This window comes from Podarcis bocagei (assembly GCF_964188305.1).
Source record: "Podarcis bocagei genome assembly, chromosome: 8".
In the NCBI taxonomy this organism is placed as follows: Eukaryota; Metazoa; Chordata; class Lepidosauria; order Squamata; family Lacertidae; genus Podarcis; species Podarcis bocagei.
This window is the reverse complement of record NC_138133.1, coordinates 93574448-93591928: the sequence shown is the minus strand read 5'-3', so window position 1 is coordinate 93591928 and position 17481 is coordinate 93574448. Positions and strand designations below refer to the sequence as shown.

General features: G+C 56.7%; 1 protein-coding gene across 1 annotated transcript in view; it reads right to left on the bottom strand.

Annotated features, from left to right (window-relative positions):
* SCRIB (scribble planar cell polarity protein) overlaps window positions 1-17206 on the bottom strand; it is a 52840-nt gene extending 35634 nt beyond the window's left edge. Inside the window, exons 1-10 of the mRNA XM_081206094.1 lie at window positions 17007-17206; window positions 6195-6312; window positions 5447-5525; window positions 3845-3934; window positions 3707-3763; window positions 3378-3441; window positions 2750-2824; window positions 2151-2295; window positions 737-855; window positions 397-596 (exon numbers count right to left, since the gene is read on the bottom strand). Of these exons, the coding sequence (XP_081062220.1) occupies window positions 397-596; window positions 737-855; window positions 2151-2295; window positions 2750-2824; window positions 3378-3441; window positions 3707-3763; window positions 3845-3934; window positions 5447-5525; window positions 6195-6312; window positions 17007-17168 (1109 nt within the window). The 5' untranslated portion in view covers window positions 17169-17206. The remainder of the gene's footprint in view (window positions 1-396; window positions 597-736; window positions 856-2150; window positions 2296-2749; window positions 2825-3377; window positions 3442-3706; window positions 3764-3844; window positions 3935-5446; window positions 5526-6194; window positions 6313-17006) is intronic.
* Between the last annotated feature and the right edge of the window lie 275 nt (window positions 17207-17481).

Below are 17481 nucleotides of genomic sequence, written 5' to 3'. Positions count from 1 at the left end.
GTGAGAGATGGGGTGGAAATTGTGGGTGGAATTCAGTGGGGCTCTGGGACCAGAGCACAAGCTCTTTGTGCAGCACAAGCGCTGCTGCCCCTCTTGCCCCAGCCCCCTGAGCCCACTGGTAGGTGGGACAGAGGGAGAGGAGAGGGCACGCAAGGTTATTCACAAGGGAACAGGCTGAAGGAATGGAAGTTCTGGACTCTTAAAATCTCTTTCCCCCCCCCCTATAGCAGGAGTGGGGAACATTCCGGGGTGAGGGGAGGCCCCAGACGCTGTGGGTCTCCTGCCCGCCCCCCAGGCCCGGCCGCAGAGCGGCACAGCTTCCTCTCTGTCCCAGCCCAAGGCACCGATGCGCAGTTGAGAGCCCAGAGGCCCAGCACACCCAGCGCACTCGCTCACCTGTTGCCAGCCACGTCCAGCACGTGCAGCTCCACGGTGCCGGCCAGCTCAGGAGGCAGGAACTCCAGGCAGTTGTCCCGCAGAGAGAGCACGTTGAGGCTGCTGCAGCCCCCAATCTCGGGGGGAAGCGCCATCAGCCGGTTCCGGTCCACATTCAGGTTGGTCAGCTTGGTGAGCTTCCCCAGGGCCTTGGGCAGCATCTGAGGAAAAGCCTCCGGAGTCAGAGAGGGGAATCCCAGCTCACATGGCACCCCAGGAACACCAGCTGCCCCTGGGGCCACCCCCCCCCCACCCCCAGGGAGAAAGGCCAGCTGACCAGGCAAGGGCTCAGCACACTCACCGTCAGCATGTTCTCCGTCAGGATGAGCTCTGACAGGTTTTCACAGTCCCCAATGGCCTCCGTCACCTCCCCCAGCCGGTTCTGGTCCACTTTCAGGATGGAGAGCTGCTTCAACTGGCCTGGGCAAAGGGCAAGAGCGCCATGGGACACACTGCACCGGGGGGGGGCTGCACACCCACCCCCCACCCCAGACAAGGAGCAGGGGGAGGTCCAGGCACAGATCCAAATCCACTTCCCACTGGCACATCCCAAACAATTCTGCATACCAACTGGTTATTCTAACATTTGCCAACAGCTAATCACCTCTAGCAGCTTTAGCAAAAGTGAGGCGGTGTGCCGCTTGCCAAAGAGAGAACCCCACACCTTTTGCACGAGTTAGAAACCAGGCCCAGCAGTGCCTGGGGAGGGCAGCATCTCTCCAGCAGATGAGGAGAAAAGGCCCCCCTGAGGAAGTCTCGGAGTACTGAGGGAGGACGCAGGATCACCCAGGCTGGTCTGCCAAAGGGCTCTCTCTGCTGACAGTGACCCCCCCCATTTCTCTTTTAGTTTCCTCTGCACTGTCTCTCCCCACTCCCCAGTCATTCCATTGGTGGGAGCCAAATCATCAGCTGAGCAACATCACTGGGTGCAACGCAAAGGGAGAACATTGGATGGTCTCAATACTGGATGGTGCCTCCTCCAGGCAGGGCCCAGCACAGTGGGGGGGGGGGGGCTTGCCAACCCCAGGTCCACAGGGTCCGCCCAATAACCACCTGGCACGTGGCCTCCCGTGTCAGGCCTCCCGTGCCAGACGTGTAAAACTGGGCCTCAAAGACAGGTACCGTATTTTTCTGTGTATAAGATGACCCCTATTTTTTTTAACCCAAAATTAAGTTGCTTAACTTTTTGGGGGGGTGGGGGAGGTCACTTCCACCAATCGCTCACCCGCCTGCCCGCCACTGCGATCACTTGCCAGAGCCACTGCCAATCGCACACCTCACCGCAGCTGCCAATTGTCTGCCTGCTCGCTGCCATCAACAGCCCACCTGCCCACTTGCTGCAGCCGCCAATCACCTGCCCAACTGCCACTGCCAATCTCCTGCTTGCTGCTGCCATTAATTGCACATCCCCCCTCTGCATTCACTATCCATGTAGAAGACAACACCCAATTTTTGCCCACATTTTTTTAAAGCAAAAAGCATCATCTTATACATGGGAAAATACGGTATGTTCCTCCTGCTACCTCAACTACTGAGAAGCGTAGCCTGCCTGCTGCGCCTGAGCTGCTTTTTGTTTCCTGAGTCAGATTTGTCTGCCCTCTCCCCACAGAACCCCCACCCAAGAGTAGGTAACTCTTCCCATGTTCCCCAGGAGGCGCCCACATCCCAATGGGGCCTCCCCCCCCCCCCGGTGGCCCCACAACCACCCGACTCACCAATCCCATCCGGAATGGACTCCAGCAGGTTCTGCGAGAGCAGCAGGTCTGTCAGGGCCGCCAGCCCACTGACCTCGCCCGGCAGCTGCTCCAGCTTGTTCTCAGAAACATCCAGGCACACCAGGCGGCGCAGATTGCCCAGCTCCTGCGAGGGAAGATGGCAGGGTGGGCGGGCGGAGTCCTGCGGGGACTGATTGATGCCTGCCCCGCGGGGCCCTTCCTTTCCCCCTCCCCAAGGGCCCAGCTAGGCTCCTCCAGCCTGTCTGCTGCCTCCCTGTCTTTTGCTTTGCCTAGCAAAGCCCCGTGAAAACCCTCCTTCCCGCTTCTGTGGTTCTGGCTTCCTTGCCACGGCAAGACATGCAGGGAAAGCCTCCTTGAGGCCGGGGGCCAAGGCGCTGGAGTCACTTGCAGAACGCCAGGTTCTTTGGTGTGTGGTGCCATCCGCCTGCTGTCCTGGTTCCATTTTCAGGATTCACCTCAGAACGGAAGTGTTGGCTTGCTTGCTTGTCTGCTTTTCCAAGTGCCTTTTAGGACAGCAAAGACAACCCTCCCCCCGACCCAGAACATGGCCCGGCCGGGGGCTTGGTCGGGGCACTCACTGGGGGCAGCGACGACAGCTGGTTCCTGTCCAGCCACAGCTCCCGCAGATTCGGCAGCGCGCCCAGTGTGTCCGGCTGCGGATGAGACAGAGCAAGCGGTCACTCAGGAGGGCGGCTGCTCAGGACGCCCTGCTGCGCCTGGCAAAGAGGCTGCCCTCCAACTTGTGGGCCCCTCCCTGAGTTGAGGGAGGGGAGTGTCTGGTGGGAGGAGGCAGCCAGTTCACAAAAAGAAAATGAGATGAGGAGGGAACAGCAGGATGCTTCTACAGCCCCTGAGTGCAGGGGAAACTCCCATCCCAAGGGCCATGTTCCCGCCTGGGCAACCTTCTGGGGGCCACATGCCACTAGTGGGTGGGGCCACAGGAAAAAGCCTGCAGAGCCAAAGATGAGACTCTTCCTCCCATACCAGAGGCCACAGCAATGCCAGATCCATCTCTCTCCAGCCAAGCAAGCAAGGAGCCAAGGAAGAGCACTGAGAAGGGAATGGAGCGTGGCATGGAGGGGCATGGCCTGGAAGAGCCCAGAGGACCAGGCACAAGCAGCCTGGAGGGTAGCATTCTGCCCCCCAGTGGGAGGCTCCAGGAAGGAAGGAGGGGGGACCCAAGTTCCCACACCCCACAGAACTCACCAGCACCTCCAGGTCGTTGCCCCCAAGGTCCAGTTGCTCTAATTTGACCAGGAAGGAGAGGGAACTGCAAGGCAGAGAAGGTGCTCAGTCAGGGGGCTGGGAGTCCTGGGCACCAAGAGGGAGGGGCGGCAAAGAATCTAGGCCCCCCCAAAAAAAAAACTCCAAGAAGGTGCTGAAAGCTGGAGTGACGAGCGATCCTCAGGCTGCCCGCTTCCAGAAGTGCTGGTCCTCCACTTAAGGGGGTCACCCACCCCCACTGCCCAGCAGAGGCAGGCAAGAAGGCAGACACCCCCCAAGACAAACTGGGGGCCAAGCTTGCACACACTCACGCAGGGAGAGACTTGAGCAGGTTCTCGCGCAGCTCCAAGGTCACCAGGTTGGCTAAACTGCAAGAGAAAGAGGGAGGTTGGCAAAGCAGGCCGAAAGAGGCGGCCCCTCCTCTCCCCCCCCCCCAGCCAAGAACTCACTTGCCAATGTCACTGGGCAGACTTTGCAGGGAGACATCGTTCAAGGCCAGGTGGCACAGGCTGCGCAGCTGGGTGAAGCCCTCCGGGAGCCTGGGCAGAAGCAGAAATGACAGGCCTGGGTCACTGCGCCCCACGCAGCTCGCGCTCCCCCCCCCCAGCCTGCTCCTGCGCCACAGTCCATTCCAGCAAGACGCAAGGAGAGGCCTCCACCTGCCTGCTGCTGGTCCTGGGGAACCGGCTGGCCCAGCCTGGCAGGTGGGAGCTCCAGAAGCAAGAGAGCCCCACCTTGACAGGGGAAAGGGCCCAGAAGGACCCTGGGATACTCAGCGACCACAGGATAGAGATCCGCCTTTGGGGCCAAGTTCCACTGCTGCCTCCGCCACGCGCAGCGCATTCCGTGTCAGGAGACCCTCCAGCAAGGGCAGCTATGAAATTCTGCTGGATCAGGCCAAAGGGACCCATCTAGTCCAGCCTCCTGTTCTCACAGTGGCCGACCAGACGCCTCAATGGGAAACCAAGAAGCAGGATTCCAGCCCAGAGCCCACTTGCCAGCAGCTGGCACAAAGGCACATGGTGAGCTCCAACTGGGAGGTGGAGCAGAGCCACTGACAGCCCTTTCCTCCTCCATGAACTTGTCCAATCCAAACCGGTGGCCTCCTGAGTGAGGGAGTTCCACAGTTTAACTCTGTGCTCTGTGAAGAAGCCCCTTTCCTTTCCTTTATCTGCCCAACATTCAGCTTCACTGGACGCCCACAAGTCCCAGTATTACAAGAGAGGGAGGAAAACTTTAATCTCCCAATTTTCTCCATTCCAAGCTTAACGCTATATTTTTTTTTCCATATTTTAAAAAATGTAATTGCGTGTTTAACACAGAAAAAAGCCCACCCATCCCCCAATCATACAACTTTCATACCAACCACGACATTCAACTAAATACCGAGTGACTTCCCTTCCACCCTTTTCCTGGTTTCTTTACTTTTCTACTAAATCGCATATTCCAAATTTTTAATCATCACATTTCTATTATGCTGGATTTACTCAAGACCTGCTATGTTATTTACCTGTTTATACCGGCTCTTAAAATATTCAATGAACATTTTTCAATCCTCCTTATATTCTTCACCATCCTTTTCTCTTATCCTACTCATTATACCTGCCAATTCTAAATAGTCAAGCTTTTAACTGCCACTCTTCCTTAGTGGGTACTGTACTCATTCTCCACCTTTGGACCAGTGAATTTTTTAGCCACAGTGGTGGCATAGAATAATAAATTATTTTGTTTTTTAGGGATTTCTGTTGTGACAGAAGTCCAAGCGTAATTTTATAAACTTCTATCATGTCACCTCTGACTTGCCTTTTCTCTAAACTCAAAGGTCCCAAGTGCTGCAACCTTTCGCCTTTCCTTTCAGCGGAGAGGATTGTTGAACCAGGAAGACCCCTCTGCAAAAGACAGGACTGGCCCCCCACCCTCCTTTTGATCCAGTTGTCTGCCTGCCTTCAAGGAGCACTTTCTGAATCCCCCCAAGGCCCAGCCAGACCAACAGAGCCTTGGACCAGGGAGGACACCAGAGCCCCCACCCCACCTTCCCACTCCCACCATACCTAGACAAGGGGTTTCCACTGAAGTCCGCGATCTCCAGGGATTTGCAGAATTTGATGCTTTCAGGAATTTCTGGAATGTCTGCAGCAAGCGGGGCACAGAAGGGGCACAGTAATGAGGCTTCACCCACAAAGGTGCCACTCCTCAAGGGATTCAGAGCAGTAAAGCCATTCCCTCCCCACTGACAGGTCTTCGAAGAGCCTCCCTGAGAAGACCTGGGTTCAAATCCCCACTCAGCACAATGAGATACTCCAAGGGAGTGTGCTGTGAGGATCCAGATGGGCCAGCCTCACCTCCCTGCCTCCAGGTGCTTGGAGGAGGGAAGGGGGGCCTTCTCAAGAGCCACTGCTGCTGGAACGGCAGGCGAGCCTGGCCAGGCGGAAAGAAGCTTCCTCAGCAAAGGCCGTCGTGAAGCTGCCAGCTGAGCTGGTTGCTGCTTGAGCCCAGACCCTACCCTCTGGGGCCCTGTCTCTGGGTCATGGCAGCAGAGCCTGGCCTGCAGCCCTGTGCTCAGCCCCCAGCCGTCAACACAGGAAGCAGCAGCCGTCCCCCTGCAGGTGCTCCCTGGCTGACAGGCAGGTCGCTCTCAAACAAAAGACCTCCTGCCAGCAGGGGCAGCCATGGGGCCCTTCTGCAGGCAAAGAGGGAGGGTCCTGTGCCCCTCGCGGAGTGGAAGGCTCAGGCTCCCACTGCAGGGAATGCCCAGCCCAAGAGGCCCGTCTGCCTCCCCCCTCCCCAGCATCTACCCACCATTGCGGGAGATGTCCAGCTCCACAAGCTGCATGAAGTTGGCCACCTCGGGGGGAAGGCGCTGAATCTCATTGTCGCTCAGGCCAAGCTTGCGCAGGTTCAGGAGTCGGAAGAAGGGCTGCGGGGGAAGAAAAAGGAGAGAAGTTAGCCACTCATGCAGTGCCTGCCTCTGGGGCAAGCCTGGCAGACAAGCTTCCCTCCAGACCAGAACTGGGGTCATGGACACAGGACGTTGGGGAAGGCACAGGTGTGCCTTGGCTACAGGGAGTAAGGATGGCAGCAGCCCAATAGAGAACCGCCTCCCCCCCCCCCCGCCGGCAAAGTGGCTTCTCAGGGTGAACCTGAAGGGAAGGGAAGGAGGCAGCAGGAGGAGGAGGAGGAGGAGGAGGAAGAGGAGGTCTCTGCATCATTTCCCATGAGAGGGATGCCAGCCAGGCAGCTCCCAGGAGAAACACTCCTCTTGGGCAGCACTGGATGGAAAGAGCCCCCGCAACCCTTGGGGAAAGACGTGGGTTTGCCAAACACAATTTCAAGGCCCGTCCCAAAGAGCATCACCTCACTTTCCCCCAGCTGGAAACAGTGCACACCTCTTTCTTTTCTTTCTTTACAATTTAGTCCGAAAAGAATTCTGATGCACCATTTTTAAAAACCTGCCAGGAAACACCGAGACTCATCTGAGGATCAAAGGCAGCTGCAGCCATCACTTGCCAATAAAACCAGCCAAAGCTCAATGGGTTAGAAGCACCTTTGCCTGGGGCTGAAATCCCAGTGGGGGGGGCAGCTCTGCCCAGGAATGGCATGGGGGACACACACACAGAGCAGTGCTTCCAGGAAGCACATTAATGCGCAGGTGGGATTGATCACATAGCGGGAGGAAGCCGTCTGCCACAGAAGGGCGCTCAAGGTCCAAACAGACCATTTTGAACTGGGCCACCCAGGAAAACAGCTGGCAGGATGGCAGCAAAGAAGCCGTAAAGTCGGCGCCTCATGTGCCCCCTGCAGCCCAGCCCAGTTTAACATTACTGATAATAATAAAAGTTTGAACAAAGCTCACATAATGCTTGATTGTAAGAAAACTTCTAAGCATTTTACTAAAATATAATATAAAACATCAAGATTGTGGATTAGAAATAGTATAAAATACTGAAAAGATGATTAAAATCAACGGTACCTAAAATGAAATAAAGCCAGAGAGATGTCTTGCCGAAAACAGAGGGAGGACAAGAAAGCCCCGAGCAGCAGAGGGAACAACCCCAACCTCTCTTGGTTCTAGGAGGATCAGGAGGCTGGGAGTCACGCTGGGGAAACTGAGCAGCAGAAGCCAAATCCCCACACAAGATGCAGAAGCCGCACACTCCAGACCACAGTGTGGAAATGCTCCCCAGGCCCGTTTCCATGAAAGTGCAAACCAGGTTGTCCGTGGGATATTTGAACCCATCAAGTGTGGTTTGTGAGATCCCTCCAAACTAGGATTGATCCAGTTAAGGCATCCTGGCAAACTGTAACTGGAGGAAACCAGAAAGTCTCCTATTAAGGAGAGAAGGAGCACCTGACCCATTTCTGATCCTCCAAATCACATCCTGCCAGGTTTGAGTGTCAGTTCACTGGGAGCAGACATTCACAGCCTCGCTGAACAAGCATGTGGTGATTTTCATCAAAAAGAGTATTTTAGTGTGAAGTGGAGGATTAAGTTGCTTTTACTTGTGTTTTGAACTGTTACTCAGTAGGAATCTTTACTGGCTCATTTTCAGCCTTGCATTTAAGCATTAGCCTGGCAACCACAGCAGGCCAGGAATTGCATGCAAGGACCAGGAGGGGGACAGGCCATTAAAGGGCCACCTAAAAGGTGGCCAGACTCAGCCCCCTGGCACTGCTTGGGGGCCAAGCAAAGGAAGGAAAATAACTCAGAAGGGGCGCAGGACAGGCATGGGTGGTTAGACCTGCCCTATCTGCCCTCAGTAGGGTGGCGCTGTCGCCTAAACCACTCGTCATCATCCTTCATGCGCCAGTAGCGGTGTAGTCATGCTGGCCACATGACCCAGAAAGCTGTCTGTGGACAAACGCCAGCTCTCTCAGCCTGAAAAGCGAGATGAGCGCAGCAACCCACGGTCATCTTTGACTGGACTTTACCTTTACCTTTACTTTTTACCTGCACTAGCATGCTGCAGGCTAAGGCTGGCCCTATCTCCCTGCCCTTCTCAGGCCAGTAACATGTGTGGGCTTATTTGCAAGCCTGCTTTATAAAGAGAGATGTGGCTTTGGATACAGCCAGTGGACACTGCAGAGGCAGGAGCGGAAATGGAAGAGGTAAGGCCAATTACCTTTTCCATCAGAGAGGGAGGGGGGTAAAGAAGAAGAAGAAGAAGAAGGGTTTGGATTTGATATCCCGCCTTTCACTCCCCTTCAGGAGTCTCAAAGCGGCTCACATTCTCCTTTCCCTTCCTCCCCCACAACAAACACTCTGTGAGGTGAGTGGGGCTGAGAGACTTCAAAGAAGTGTGACTGGCCCAAGGTCACCCAGCAGCTGCAGGTGGAGGAGCGGAGACGCGAACCCGGTTCGCCAGATTATGAGACTACCGCTCTTAACCACTACACCACACTGGCTCTTACTGCCCTGAAAGGATGAAGCTAAGTATCAGCCAGAACTGCAGTCAAGTCTGCAGAGGAGACCAAACCCCTGGGGGTGATGGAGAGGCCACCAGGCTGGCCAGGAAACCAGCCCCTTTGAGAGGGTCTCTCTGACGCAGGCAAAGGAGCCACAATTCTGCCCTTATGCTTTCCGGCCGTACTGGCTCCCAAATAAACTGGCAATTTAAAAGTCATAATAAAAGTAAATAAAATAAAATAAATAAATAACAAACATCCCAAAACAAGTACAGTACATCACCAGATTTCAGAACTGTCGCCTCCAGCCTTTAAAAAACATTCTAACAGGGCAGGCCTTCCTTGGCCCAAGTAACCTGGGTGGTCAGCCTGGACAACTCAGCTGGTTACAACGTGGTGCTGATAATGCCAAGGTTGCAGGTTCAGTCCCCATATGGGACAGCTGAATATTCCTCCATTAAAGGGGGCTGGACTAGATGATCCTCAGGATCCCTTCCAATGCTACGATTCTGTACTTCTAACCTTCTTTGAAAAGAAGTCCCACAGCAAGGGCACCCGAAGAGAACCTGCCCACCAGCTGCAGGAGAAACTGCCCTGCAGCCTCACTAGGTGTCCTCCTTGTGGCAGCACACATGGGGGTTTGCTCCTATAAAGTACCTGGGCCCAGGCAGTTTGCAGCCTTGGAAGGCCGAATGCAGCCGGGGACTGAGCCGGGGACCAGCAGCTCCTTGCATCCCCTCAAGCCAGTGACTGAGAGCAGGCAGGCTGCTGCTGCACTCTGCCCTGCCTGCAGCCCCCAAACACACCTAGAGCACCTTGAAGTAAGGCACCTGGCAGCTCTGCGGCTGAGGAAAGGGCAGTGGAGAAAGGGGTCCCTTGCCATGGAAGGCATCCCAACATCAGGACGCGGAGCCTGACAAAACGTATGCACATCCAAGCTGCCAATACCTCTTGTCAGGGGGAGCCAGAGCTCCAGGGTCACAGGTCCCCTCAGCATCCCCATCTCAGCCTTTTCCAGGAGGAGCTTCCGTCTCAGGGCCCTCGCCCACCGCACTGCTGGCAGACTCCCCGGCCTTCACACAGCAGGGGAGTGGCACATCCCGGGGCAATTCTTGTTGGGACGGAGCGACTGTCCCCAGAAACACCTTCTGGAACCTGCCGGGCAGGTAGGAGTGGAACCACTGCAAATCCAGGCTCAGCCACAGAAAGAGCCAGAATATCAGTTACAAAATTTTGCACAGTGAGCGGAAAGTGGCTCTCCCTTTCTCTCGTGATACTAGAACAGTGGTCAGCAAAATTTTTCAGCAGGGGGCTGGTCCACTGTCCCTCAGACTTTGTTGGGGGCCAGACTATATGGGGGGGGGGGGATGAACGAATTCCTATGCCCCACAAATAACCCAGAAATGCATTTTAAATAAAAGGACACATTCTACTGGACCGTCCGCGGGCCGGATTTAGAAGGCGATTGGGCCAGATCTGGCCCCTGGGCCTTAGCTTGCCTACCCATGTACTAGAACTCTAAGGGGTCATCCAAGGAAGCACCTGGCTGGTCACTGCGAGAAAAACCTGCGGTCTGATCCACAACCCGTCTATCTTTATTGATAGCCAAGCAGTATGCAAATAAATAGAGACCATCAACTGATGCAAGGAAGTGACTTCTACCAAAAAAGTTGCCTGAAGGCAGATTAATGTGGATCCAGATATTCTGCCTCATGCCAGATAGATCTGAGCAGGCTGTGGAAAGTCAGCTGCTCACCTTCCCTGTGACCATGTCTGAAGTTACCCCGCCCAATGCACCCAGCTGCTTCCAAGCCGGCTGCCTGGCACTTGCAAAGGACGTGTTCAAGATCAACCCAAGTGCAAGGAAACTCCAGACAACAGCGACCACCTTGCTGCCCTTCCTCCTTCAGCTGGGCTGCTCTGGAATGGTCCTGCCTCTGCCCTGACCATCCCCTCTGCCCCTTGGAGCGGAGCTCCTCTCTGCCTGTCCTGCTTGCCCAGGGGCAGACCAGAGCCCAGGGCTCACTCCCGGGCTGCTTTCCCTCCTTCCCTCTAGCAAACAGCCTCCTCCTACAGCCAGCCCCCTGGTGGCAGACTCCACCCAGCTTTCCCTCACTGAACCAGAATTTCACCTTCTTAAGAAAGGCAAAAGGCAGCCTGCGCTCTGCAACAGGTGGAGAAGTGAACCTGTTTTCTGTCCCACAGACAACAAAAAGCATATCATCTGCCTCCCATTAATAATAATAATAATTCATCTTTTATACCCTGCCCATCTGGCTGGGTTTCTCCAGCCACTCTGGGTGGCTTCCAACAAAGATTAAAAATACATCAAAATGTCACACATTAAAAACTTCCCTGAACAGGACTGCCTTCAGCTGTTTTCTAAATGTCAGGTAGTTGTTTATTTCCTTGACATCTGATGGGAGGGCGTTCCACAGGGAGGGCGCCACGACCGAGAAGGCCCTCCGCCTGGTTCCCTCTAACCTCACTTCTCGCAGTGAGGGGATCTCCAAAAGGCCCTCAGAGCTGGACCTCCGAGTCCAGGCTGAACAATCGGGGTGGAGACGCTCCTTCAGAAGACTGGTCTAAAAGGAGAGAATTGGCAGCGCAGAAGATTTGTACCCATCAAACCAGATTAAGGTGTCCCTGAACATCCAGAGGTCCAAAATCCAGACTGGCACCAGGCACATTTTGCAATTGGCATGGGTCCAATTGCGACCATGTGGGGATCTCTGGGTGCCAGGCTGGTGACCAACATCTCCTTCTGGCTGCCCCTACAGCTTTCTTAAGTAGGTAAGCAGAAGGGCTTCATTGTCGCATTCATATCCCACCTTTGTCTCAAAGCAGCACATAGTTCACCCCCTCCTCAGTTCATCCCTGCCATGACCCTGGGAGGGAGGTTCAGATGCTGGGACAGACTCCAAGGTCACCTGGTGAGATTCATGACTGGGTTGGGACTTGAACCCTGATCTCCCAGGTCCTGGCCCAACACACTAACCACTACAGCACACTGGCTTCCTAGAGTACTTCTGCTATGGGGTAGCTCGATAAATTAAGGAGCTAAAGAAATACGGGGAAAGCAAAATGCCACTTAAGAGAAGGATTTGAAATATGTTCCTTGGAGCTAGGGTTGTTTTATTGGATGTTTGAATGTGTTGTAAACTGCTTTGAGATTTTTTATTTAAAATACAAAGCAGTATAGAACTGAACGGAATACAGGCATCTTCCCTCTTGTACACAATCAGCACACGTGCTCCTGCTGACCCCCCCCCCCCCGTTTTGGGCACCGAAAGGAAGGGGGGAGGAATTCACACACCTCTCAGTGATGCAAGCAGCAGCCAGGAATCGAACCCCCCCCCTAATAAGGAGAGATTCCCTTGTAATAATAAAAAAGGTAAAGGTAAAGGTACCCCTGCCCGTACGGGCCAGTCTTGACAGACTCTAGGGTTGTGCGCTCATCTCACTCTAGAGGCCGGGAGCCAGCGCTTCCGGGTCACGTGGCCAGCGTGACAAGCTGCATCTGGTGAGCCAGCGCAGCACACGGAAACGCCGTTTGCCTTCCCGCTGGTAAGCGGTCCCTACTTATCTACTTGCACCCGAGGGTGCTTTTGAACTGCTAGGTTGGCAGGCGCTGGGACCGAGCGACGGGAGCGCACCCCGCCGCGGGGATTCAAACCGCCGACCATGCGATCGGCAAGTCCTAGGCACTGAGGTTTTACCCACAGCGCCACCCGCGTCCCACAGTGTAATAATAAAGTACAGTGCAAAAAAAGACGCCTAGACATTTCACTGCAGCGACTAGAACCTAGCTTTAAGGTGCCATTTGGCAATTGGTTTATATATCTGAGTTTCTAACTGCTTCTGAAGGATGGCAATGGGCTGCCTGCCACACAGAGCAAAATGCAAGAAAAGGAGGGCCCTCGCCCACCCAAGCTGAGATGGACCAGCGCCTGGAAGCCAGGAGGGGGCACAGTGCCCCTTCAGCACCTCCACTAGCTCCAGCCTGCGGCCAGAATCTGCCCCTAAAAGACCTGAACCCTCAAAGCCAGGGCATTTCACAAACAAGAGGCTCCACTTTCAAAGGAAGGGTGGGAATAAAGAGGGGAAACTCCCCTCTCTTTTTCAAAGGGCAACATACAAACAGCACAACACGTGTGCTCCAAGTTGTTTGTGTTGAGAAACAAGACGGCCCTCTGCTGCAAAGGCAAGACTGGATGGGAGGTGGCAAAGTGGGTCAGGATGAGGCACCAGCAACTTCTTCTGCCCCCCCCCCGGCACAGACTGTGGAGCACCTTCAGATTTAAAAGCCAGGGTCACTGTTTCAGGGCTGCCTGCTGGCCACAGTCACCTGGCATGGGGGGCAGCTACATCCCATGAGCTGAGAGCCACCCGCAGGGGCTTCCCCCAGAACGGTGTGTCAGCGCTGCCTTCCTGCTCTGAGTAAAAAAAGCCATAAGTTCCTCTAGGCAAGGCGGCAGCTCAGTACCACCAGCGCCCCCAGCACTGCCCCTGGCGCCTTCGGCAAAGGATGTCAAGGGAAACCAGTGCAGCCTTGCATGGGGTCAGGTGCCCATCTCCTCCCAAGACAACGCTGATGCTCATGATCACAACCTCCCACCATGCCTGGCACCTCACATGGACTCGCAGGGCTCTTTCCAGGGGCAAGGAACGGGGCTCCATGGAGAGGCTGCCCCAAGCACCATCCTGCTTCCAGCCGAGGCCAAAGGAAAGCTTGCAAGCAGAGCTTGAGTGCCCCCCCATCTCCTGCAGCACCTGGACTGCCGTTGGCCCTGCTCTCCCCACTCCCCACACCCTGCCCAGCAGCCCCTCCACTGAGCCACGGGCAACTGGTGCAGCCAGTACACCCCCAGGGGAAGACGCCCAGCAAAGGGAGGGGGCAGGAGGATCAGGCAGGGAAGTGCCAGAGGGGCAGATGAGGCTGCAGGGGGGAAAGTGCCAGGGGGCGTGTGGCGGGGGAGGGGGGCTCAGCATGAAAGCTTCAGGAAGGGTCTTCTGAGTGGGTTGGTTTCTGGGGTGGGGACAAATTCAGTGCACCCCACACAAACGCAGATGCTTGAGACCAGGCCCCTTGCCCTCTTGACTTCGAACCTCAGAGGGACTGAAAATGGGCCAAGGCTTTCCTAGGGCAAAATCTGGAGAAAATCTTCTTCCCAGGAGAAGCTCCAAGCACTGCCTGGAGCACCCGGCCCAAGGCTTGCAGCAGAACAAAGCTCCCCCCACCCTGGTCCTCCGCTCTGAATGGCGGCACCATCACCCAGGCCAGGGAGGCCCAGGCAATACCTGCTCCCCCAACACAATTTTGAGGCCGCCACCCCGGCAGCCACTCAACCACATCATCAGAGGGTTGGAAATGAAAAGGAAGAATGGCTGGAGGATAAAAGGATCAGAGCCAGGAGGCAGCTTCTCAGCAGCAGCAGCAGCAGCAGCAGCAGACAAAGCCCCCGGCAGGAGGAGGTGGCTGTGAGGATTAGCAGTGAGCACCCGGGGCACCACCACCCTCAGCCCCCCCCAGGACACCCTGTGCCCCTCCCCCTGCTTCCCAAGATGGCAGCTCCCAGAGAGCCAGCCCCTCTCCCCTATGCTCAGTGATGAGGGGGTATTCAAGCATCACAATAGCCATCCCCGCCCCTCGCTCCCCAAGTGCAGTAGACGCCCCCCCCCCCGCGGGTCAAGAATAAGAGTGGCTTTGTCTGTCCGCTCAGGACTGCCTGCTCCTCCCCCACGCCCCATATCGGGCCTGGGAAGCACTGTGCAGGGCCTCACCCAGCTCCTGGAGGAAGCAGGGCAGGAGGGGTCTTGCAGGGGGCGACAGGGTCCCTGAGCAAAGCCCCTCCTGCTCTGCTCAAGGAAAACTTCCCCAAACCAGGGGCGGCTGTGCCAGGAGAGGGAGCCAAGCTGACTTCCAGCACCAGGGAGGGCAGAGCAATTCTTGCAAGGGGGAGAGGGCTTGCAATCAGCGCCTCAGCTCAGAGAGTTGAGCTGCCTCCTCCTGCCTTAGCTCTGAGAACAATGGGGGGCAACATGAAGCTCTCCTGGCCTTGGTGGTCTCCAGCGGGCCCTGCCTCTCTCCCCCTCTGCCCAAGGAGCAGCCGAGGAGGCTGAGGAAGCCAGCCAGGCCCTTTCTGTCCATACACACCTTTCCTCTGCTCTTCCCAGGAACGCATGGGAATGTCCAAAGGACACTTGAGGGCTAAAGTGTTGTGTTTTGCGGGAAAAGCTCCAGGGCTAAAAGGGGGGGGTGCCTAGGAAGAGCACTAACAACAACAACAACTTAAAGCAGGGGCCTGTGCCTGGAAAGAGTGGGACTAAGGGTAAGCATGGCTAAGCCCAGAGGCAGCAGACCTGCCAAGCTACCAATCCACCGTCCTCATAACACCCACCTGGCTGAATGGCAAGCATCAGTAGAACAGAAGTAAAGGCCACAGCTAGAGTAGGAAGTAAAAGTAGTGCAGCAGCAGCAGCCTAGTCAGAAAAAGACCCCCTTCTGCCTCACAGGCAGGCAGGTAGGCAATGAGCAGCCGCCAGAACAGCCACTGCCGCCACAGCAACCCACACAAACAGCAGCCCCTTTGGCTCCTTGGCTGCTGCAGCCGCCGCTGCCTCACCCGCAAGGCAGGCTAGCCGGATTTCCTGCTATTTAACCCTCCATTCTCAGGCCCCAAAGAATGCATATCAAATGCCTGGGGGAAAACACTCTGGCTGCCATTCCACAACATGCACACAGAGCTCAGGGCCCAGCCCTACCCAGGCCAGTGTGGGGTGGAGCACGGCAGCTGTGGAACAGTTGCACAAGAGGCTGGTGCCTGCCTGCCTGCCTGCCTCCCTCCCTCGGAATTCAGGGAAGCCCTGGGATGTGGCCAGGGCTGGGGGTGGGGACTGATGGCACCCCACTCAAGTCTCAAAGGATAGTGGGTGCTTGCTCAGCTAAACGTCCAGCTCTCCAACCCACACCACCAAGAGGCAAAGGAGGAGGGCACCAACCCGTCCCAGCCAGAGTTCCTGACAATTCTACTGTTTGCTCTTCACAGGTTTCTCGGTCCAGAACATGCTTGGTTTGCACTTACAGAAGGAATCCCCTCCCCTCTCTGCAGCTTCCACAGCCAGCAACAGCCACAACAAGGCCTCGGGGAAAACCAAGGAAAGGTCCACAACCTTAGGCTCATCCTGAGGGAAACAACTAGCTGGACTTCTAGCAGAGTGGTGTGAGTCACTAAATGCCCTGGGATCTACACTCTCCTGCACCTTTGGGACTGATCTAGAGATAAGCCATCAGTGTCTCACAAGCTCCAGAGTCAAGCCCATCCCCCTTCCAGAGGGACTGGAAGACCGGCTCTCTTTTTTTTAAGGCCAGGGTCAGGTGAACAAGGAAGCTTCAGACAACAGCACTGTGTGCTCCAGAGGGAGTGTTTGGTGCTGCAAGTTTCACTTGATTACATTTAACATGTCATTACCAACCTTAACTGCGCCCTAAAGGCAGGAGGGTTAAAAAAAAACCCCAAATGCATCAACACAGCTGGTAGGGGGAGCTCAAGAACCGGCTCTGACCCAACTGGAAAGCGGCAGAAGCGGAAACACCTGAAGGCATCCACATGCTGCAAGGAAGCTGCAGCTCAGAGCTCTGCCCAAGGCAGGAGGCTGTGCTGGGGCCTCACCTTGACTGGGAGCAACCGCTGCCCAAGGGCTCACCCAGAGGCTTGTCTGGCTGTGGCATCCGCCTTGCAGCATCCACCGGTCTTGGGCGCTGCCTTGGGAGCACAGCTCACCTGTCGGCTTCCCATTGGCTTTCACACTGAGCCTTACACACCGCAGAGCCTCTTAATGGCTCTAAAGGAGTCCAGCACTCGCACAGATGGCGGATAGCTGCGCTACAGGCAGAGGAGAAGGGCGGCTCTGGGGGATCCTGGGTGCCGGCTGAAGGACAGAGTGCCGGACCCAAGAGCCTTGTGTCGAAAGGGACCCCAAGGGTCATCCAGCCCAGCCCTCCGCAACGCAGGAGTCACAGCTGGAGCATCCCTAGCAGGTGGCCTTGGCCCTCGCCCTCGCCGGGCAGGCAGGGTTCCTGCATTGCAGGGGGCGAGGCGACACTGGAGGCCCGGCTCCTCCCGGCAGGGGCCCCGTGGGAGGGCCTGGCCTCGCTCGCCCCGACTCCCCGGAGCCCCCCCCTCCCGCCCGCCCCCCCCCGCGCACCTTGGGCAGCTCCCGCAGCTGGTTGGCGTCGAGCAGGAGCTCCTCGAGGGAGCGGCTGTAGCGGTAGACGTCGTCGGGCACGGCCTGCAGCGAGCAGTGCCGCCGGTCCAGCGTCTCCACCTGCCGGTTGCAGCGCCACAGCGGCGGCATGCAGCGGAGCATCCTCGCGGCGGCCTCGGCCTCTCGCCTCAGGCGCGCGCTGCTGCTCTCCGGAGGGGCGCCCCCCCGGGCCGAGGCGGCGGCGGCGGCGGCGGAGCCATGAAGGGGCCTTCCTGCCTGCCTTCCTCTCTCCCTCCCTCCCCGCTTCCCTCCCCGACGCTGACCGGGCCCCGCCGGCACCTGGCGCCGCCCCGCCCCCGCGCCAGGCACCCTGGGAAAGGGCGCCCGCCTCGCCCTCCGCCCGGCGGGACTACCACTCCCGGCAGCCCCCGCCGCCCGGCCCAACTTCCGGGCCCGCTTCCGGCCAGGGCCCCGC